Source organism: Andrographis paniculata, unplaced genomic scaffold, assembly GCF_009805555.1.
Source record: "Andrographis paniculata isolate CXL003 unplaced genomic scaffold, ASM980555v1 Contig70END, whole genome shotgun sequence".
NCBI classification, from domain to species: Eukaryota; Viridiplantae; Streptophyta; class Magnoliopsida; order Lamiales; family Acanthaceae; genus Andrographis; species Andrographis paniculata.
In genome coordinates, this window is record NW_026137607.1 from 1,524,944 (window position 1) to 1,531,822 (window position 6,879).

The window sequence follows — 6,879 nt, forward strand, 5'->3', positions numbered from 1 at the left end:
TGGATTATACAAATTCACATAAATATTAATAAAAAAATATAATATAGCTATATTAACACAATATATAATATATATATATTATTCATTCATAAAAAAATCAACAAATTAACAAAAAAATATTATTTTTTAATATTACCAACCCAACTTAATAACACATCAATCCAAAAATAGAACAAACATATTCTATTTTTTATTAATATTAATCGAAAATCATATCAAGAGAAAATTCTTAGGTAAAAACACCCTTAATGTTATTCAAGGCATAATTATTCAAATTGTACATGACGTAATTTGAAAAAAATTAAAGTTACATAATAAAAGATGTTTCATCTCCCACGAGTACTAAGGAATTTTGAACAACACTCTTAAATTGGCAAACTAGTGTTATTAAAGTAAATACTATCTTGTACCATTGATCCCTATTTTGGAAGAGTAAAACTCATGTTATTATTCTATTTAACTTTTTTGTATTTATTTATATTATTAATCTCCCATCACGATAATTCTTTATAATTGATTTCTTCTTTAAGATCCATAATTAATTTTTTAAATTGTCAAAACACCTCAATTAAACTTAAACTTGGATCGGTGATCAAAATGATCTAAGGGATTAAAAAGATAATGATGCTCCCTGAATTTTATTTAATATCAAGATGATACCAAAATTTTGGAGTTCGCTAAAATTTACAGTTTTGGTATCATCCCCCTAAAATTTACAGTTTTGACAAATTGTCACCCGAAGAATCACAGAAATTTTGTAAATTAACCTTTTCGTTTTAACAGGGTTTGTCGTCTTCCGCCGCTGTGCGCATCTGCATTTGGCGTTCGATGAATCGGTTGTCAGAAAACAGGTTTTTGTCATCGTAAGAATCACTGGCTTTATCCTCCTTACAAAGCTGCCCTACCCTTTCTAGTTCTGTCAACTCCAGATTAAACTTTTTCGTCTCGAAAATGGCTTCCGCCCCAGCAGAATATGTTTTCTCAGCCGTCGCAGATGGAACAGGCAACGGTGATTGGAGAAGGAATCGGAAGCAGCAGGCTGGTGAGGTCGATCTGTGCTTTCATTCCATGTATCTGATCCAATTGCTTTGTTGTTCTTAGGGTTTTATAGATTTACTTTCTGTTTGAGAATTGTTCTATCTCTGATTGCTGTGGGAATTTAAGGGACCCTTATTTTATTTTAATTTTATATGGGATGTGATTTATAAGTTCAGTTGGGTTTAATTTTCTCTTTCAGATGAATTTGTTTGAGTTTTGGTTTAGAAACCCTATTCTTGATTGGATTGTTTGAGGAAGAATTGCTTATATTTATGTGACTCATGGGATTATGCTGTTGGTGTTGAGCTTTATAGTGAATTGATGAAGTATCCAAAATGTAAAAAAAAATCTTACTGCAGAAATATTTGATCTCAATGTCTTCTCTTAGATTTTCATTTATTTCTATTATAGAAGTGCGAGAATGAGGATGATCTGGTTTATGTTTCTTCAATCGATGATTGTTTGTATGCTGCGAAAGATGCAAATACGACGAAAAGAAATTAATCTTTTCTATCATAATAGAAAGATCTCATTTCGATCACAAGAATATTTGCCCAGTAGCACATCATTTTTACCAATGTAAAATAAATTCAAGACAAATATAATGAAAAACGTTCCAAGAAATGATATTTTGTACAATAGATAGCAAATCCCTTGTATAATTGCTCATATCTTGTACAAGTTTGCTAATTCATAACAAAGTTACTTATTTTAATTTTTTTCAATTTTCTTTATATTTCACTGGTATCTTTATTCGATGCATCACTTAAAACATTTTCAGACATTGCAATAGCTATGCATATTAATATGAAACTCATAGGTCAAATATATGTTGCAATGAACCTTAACTATCACCATCTACTAACAAGTATGTACAATGGCTCATTTTTTGTGTAGAGCCTTAAACCTTCAACAAAGTACATTCCAAAGAAAGGAAGACGGTCGAAAATGAATACAAGACAAAATAATTGCGATACTCACCTCCTTAATCCAAGAAATGAGGTGATCTTCTTAGCGTGGAAGCGACAATCTCATTGCTATTTTCATCATTTGCTACTAAAATGAGATATTGATTTGTTTCTTTTGATAAGTTTGGGAAATTTTTAGTTTGGGTTTGTTATTAAAATAATATATGATTGAATACTTTGTAAGAGAAAAAAAATATTTTTTTTTTTCGAAAAACGCAGAATACAAATAATAGTAACCTGAAATTTTTAGTGTAAAAAAACACACGCTAGTGGATTACATTTTATTCAATCAATTGATTTTATTATTTCAGAGACGCAGCATTGAGCAACATGGGGGCAGCGTAAGCCGTCTCGAGAAAGAATGCACATATGCCCTGCTTGAACTCTACAAAGAGGATGAGTGTCGCGCAAACGACATGGAGGTTGCCATGGTGTTGTCAAACATGTCGTGCAATCGTAAATATGATTCTAGATTAAATACAATGGAGTAAAGAAAACATAATGTCACTATTTAATTAAAATGATCCTAATATGCAGTGTTTCTATATTTTTGTTATTTTTTTATGGTTTTTCATTATTAAGTTTGTTTCTCTTTAAACATTAACATTCAATTATGTACATACTTTTTATTCTGAAATATTACATTCAACTATTTTTTCACCTCAATAATAATAACAACAACAATATATATATACATATTTTTGGACAAACATCGTTTGATCTATCACTGAGATTTAATTAAAATGAATTAATTCTAATATATGGTTTTGATAGTCATTTGTATAAATGGTTGATATATTAAGATAAATTTAAAGTTCTGTTATATTACAATTCTTTCAAACATAAATTAATATATGAATAATGTTTAAATATGCATTAATTTGTTATTATTTTTTAATATTTAAAGCATATATTTATTTACATATAACATTTTATTATAACGTATATATTTTATCTTCTTTAATCTAGAATTTATGAATAAACGACCACTATAATATAGATATATTTTTATCTGTCAAATGTTAGGGGCGGAACAAACATAAAGGATGAAACTGAAATGATGAAATGAGCAATACTAACAATTGTACATGGATCACACTAGTGAGTTTGTCAATCTAATATATATATATATATATATGGCTGCAGATCATGATCCGACCAAGTCAGTATGGCACTGATTTGATCGGATCAGCATATGCTAGTATAATGGTGATCAACGTATGTTTATACATATTTTAGCAGATATATATATATATATATGTTATAAGATGCATATGCTGAGTTATAATATAATACAGTATATATTGTATTATAAATATGATGATATATATTAATATATGTTAATGCGGCTTGATCGGATCAATAGTTGATCATATTCGAAATTAAGTTTGTTTGAAGTTAGGATTTTGATTTAAATTTTTGTTTAAATATTATTTTAATGTATTAATTTTTAAAAAATAATATATTTTTATTAAAAACTAAGGTAAATAATAGTGATTTGAGTAAGAAATTCAAACCAAACACACATTATTGTTGTACTTTTTATTATGTCTAATATTTGTTTACACAATTTTCTAATACCATATATGTGTAATTTCTTTTTCCATTAATATTCTTTTTCCATATAGTAATTTCTTTTATTTTAAGCATGTTCCTAATAACCAAAATCATAAATGGTATGAGTTGTTTCAATTAAGTCCATAATATTCATATACTCCCTCCTTCCATTGTAAGAGTGACATTTGTTTTTTGCACGTAAATTTTTTAATATTAGTATTATATTGAATTGTAGTAAAAAAAGACAAAAATACCTCTATTAGTATAGTATAATATAAAAGTAATGGCATTTGTGTAATATATTGTAAGTTGAAAAGGTATTTATTATGTTAGATAGGTAGTACAACTACTAAATTAGGAAATGGTAACCTTGTTTTGGGATGAACAAAAATAAAAAATAGTAACATTTCAATGAGACGGAAGGAGTATTTTAATTTGCCATTCTACTCCCTCCAACTACTAAAGAGACAAATAGCACCATTTTATGTTGGAGCATCAATATGAATATGAGGTAGGTTGTGGCTAAAGTTGGAATGCTATTGATTACATTTAAAAGTGAATAATGCACATACTTTCAAATAGGGATCGTAAAAAACTTAAAAACCCAAACTGATTCGTCAATCTGCTGAATCAAATTGAACTGAATCCAATTTTCGATTAACCGAGTAAATTTAGTTTGAATACAAATACGGCATATTTGATATTTGTTTGATTCGATTCGGTTTTGATTTTTGATATTTTTTCGGTTTGGTTAACCGAACCAAATATATTTATATATTTATATTATTGTATTTTAAAATTTATATTAAAAATTATATTCAGTTCAGTTTCTGCTAGAATTTTTGAAATATTTGCAAATAGTATTATTTAATTAGAATTTTAATTATTTTTTCATATAGTATATATTTTTTAATTTCGGTTCGGTTCGAATTATTTGCAAATATTTTTGGTTAACCGAAATGTTCAATTCGGATAAGGTTCGTGATTTCAGGTATTTGTTTGATTGGCTTGAATATCAAATACGTGTATATTTGTAAATAATTATCCCTACTTTCAAATAGAGTTTGAGTTTGAAATTTAAAGTCAAAGTTAACATTTGAATCGAACCATGGCGAATTTTCAATTCAAGTGAAAGGATAGTCATACATATATATATATATATATATATAAGTTCTTGGTTTTCTGAAAAGCAAGAGGAAAATCTATTTCCTATTGAGGAGAATACAAAATTATTGTAAATTTTAGACATCCATATGCTCTCTATTTTTAAACTTCGATCCATATATTTTTTCTTGCTGAAAATCGAGTTCTTAATCTAATCCCGTGTATGAATTTTCTTATATCCTTGGAAAGACATAAGATTGAATTATCCTCTATTTGAACACTATGCTCAACGTAATTTCAAGAACCATCCGTTAATTATCATCGTCATCTTATAAGATACTATCATTTACAAGCTGCAGCTTAATTCAATTTAAGATGAATTTGTTTAGAGTTATGGTTTAAATCCCTCATTCAGGATTGTCATATTTGGGGAAGAATTTTTTATACTTTTATAATTCATTTGATTATGATGTTGGTGTTGAAGTTTTTACAGTGGATTAATAAGGTGTCTGAGCTGTAGAAAAACTTGAATTCTAGTATATATCTAGTCTTAGATTTTGCATTATTTATAGCATGCAAGTACGAGAATTAAGAGATTCTTGGATTTGGTGGTTTCTAGATTAATGATTATATGTATGCCACAAAAAGAAATCGATTGTCTTGGATTCTTTAAAAATAAATTAAAAAAAATTATTTTAGTCTGTCAGACAGCCAGGGCCAAAAGCCAACGATCCTCTATAGCTCGTCCCATGGCCCGAGACTGAACCATAGGTGGCTGTTAATCATGCCCTTTAATGAAGCAATAAAGTATAAATATAGATCACACCTTCCGATGTGGGATTTTTACATAAGAGCCTCAAAGTTTGCACATTTTTTGGGCCTAAATATGGGCCGGTATAAGCCCATTTTTTTTAGAGTGTTTTGTGCAATGTGCATTAAGTTTATTTAACTTACAATAAAATACAAATCACTCATGTCTGTTGCCATCATCTAACTAACCTTCAGACAACAACGACCAAAACCTTTTTATGCCAACAAAATTATAATGTCTTGGAGCTTATTGAAAGTAATGCTTTAGATCGACTTCACTTAGTTTATAATGTTTTCTTCTACTAAGAGCATTAGATAATTTGTTCGATTAAGTTATGTGTGCATACTCACCATATCTTTAATATTTATTTGATCTCCTTAACTTACCCTAGATAGATAATCCCACAAAATGATAAAAGAAAAATAATAATAATAAATAAATAAATAAATAAAATTATCCCTTGCTCTTCTCTTCACTAACTGAAATTCGGCGCGGATCCTCGGCGCCCGGGCCACCACTGTCCCTTCAGCCCTATCAATAGAATCATGCCATGTGCTGTATTTTTTATTTTTTTATTTTTTAAATTCTAAAACAAAATTTATAATTTGCAGTTTAGTCCTTTCCACTGCTGCTGCTTTTGCAAGGTACACTGATTCATTATTCTTCTACACTTCAATTTCTAACCCTCTTTCCATCTACCATATATCATCTATTGATTTTGCCGCCGTCGTGCTGTTGAAATACTATTGTCATTTTCAGCTGTCGTCTAACAAAATGTTTACTAGCTTTGCTAGTAGACTAAGTCGGTGTCATTTAGACCATATTTAGAGATTGAAATGAGTCAGGATACACTCGAGAATCAATTCAAATTCGATCCATTTATTTGAGATTTGGTCAAATTATTTGGATATTAGATCGGATATGATTGATATTGTATACTCTAATTGGATCCGGGTTAAATCAAGGGTAAACTATGTCCAGATCCAGACCCGGACATCAATATATCAATTATATTTAAGAAAAATAAACAATTTTTAACAATATAACTATATTAAAAATATTTTGATATATATTGGGTCTGAATTCGGATTTGGATCTAATTTTTAGTTGAATTTCTAAGAATTACAAAAGTACAAGTGGGTCCATTGGGTCTTATCGGATATAGTTCATATTGGATCCAAGTACAATCGGATCTTGGTATAATTAAGTTTGATTCGGGTCTAAAGATGTGTTCGGGTCGGGTCTTATTGAACACCACCAATTCCCAACTCATTGTCACCTTTAGCCATATTTAGTCTGTTGGGTCTCTTTTGAAATCTTTTGAATTATGTGAGCATTTTGTATAATTTGCTTATATATGTAGGCCATAACGTGAGTAGATAAAACACATTGGTAATTTTT

General features: G+C 28.8%; 1 protein-coding gene across 1 annotated transcript; it reads left to right on the forward strand.

The window, feature by feature from the left end:
* The first annotated feature begins 819 nt into the window (after positions 1 to 819).
* LOC127264510 (uncharacterized) lies at positions 820 to 2,497 on the forward strand. Its single transcript, XM_051294076.1, has 3 exons — positions 820 to 1,047; positions 1,936 to 2,040; positions 2,318 to 2,497. Exons 1-3 carry the CDS (start codon positions 952 to 954, stop codon positions 2,495 to 2,497), a joined length of 381 nt encoding a protein of 126 aa, XP_051150033.1. The 5' UTR covers positions 820 to 951.
* Positions 2,498 to 6,879: the final 4,382 nt, after the last annotated feature.

Bases quoted from the DNA above. Each gene is read 5' to 3' on its own strand.
- LOC127264510 (XM_051294076.1), top strand. From the start codon at position 952: ATGGCTTCCGCCCCAGCAGAATATGTTTTCTCAGCCGTCGCAGATGGA. The intron at 1,048-1,935 runs GTCGATCTGTGC...TTTTTTGTGTAG, and splicing joins GGAAGCAGCAGGCTGGTGAG to AGCCTTAAACCTTCAACAAA. The intron at 2,041-2,317 runs GTGATCTTCTTA...TTATTATTTCAG, and splicing joins TCCTTAATCCAAGAAATGAG to AGACGCAGCATTGAGCAACA.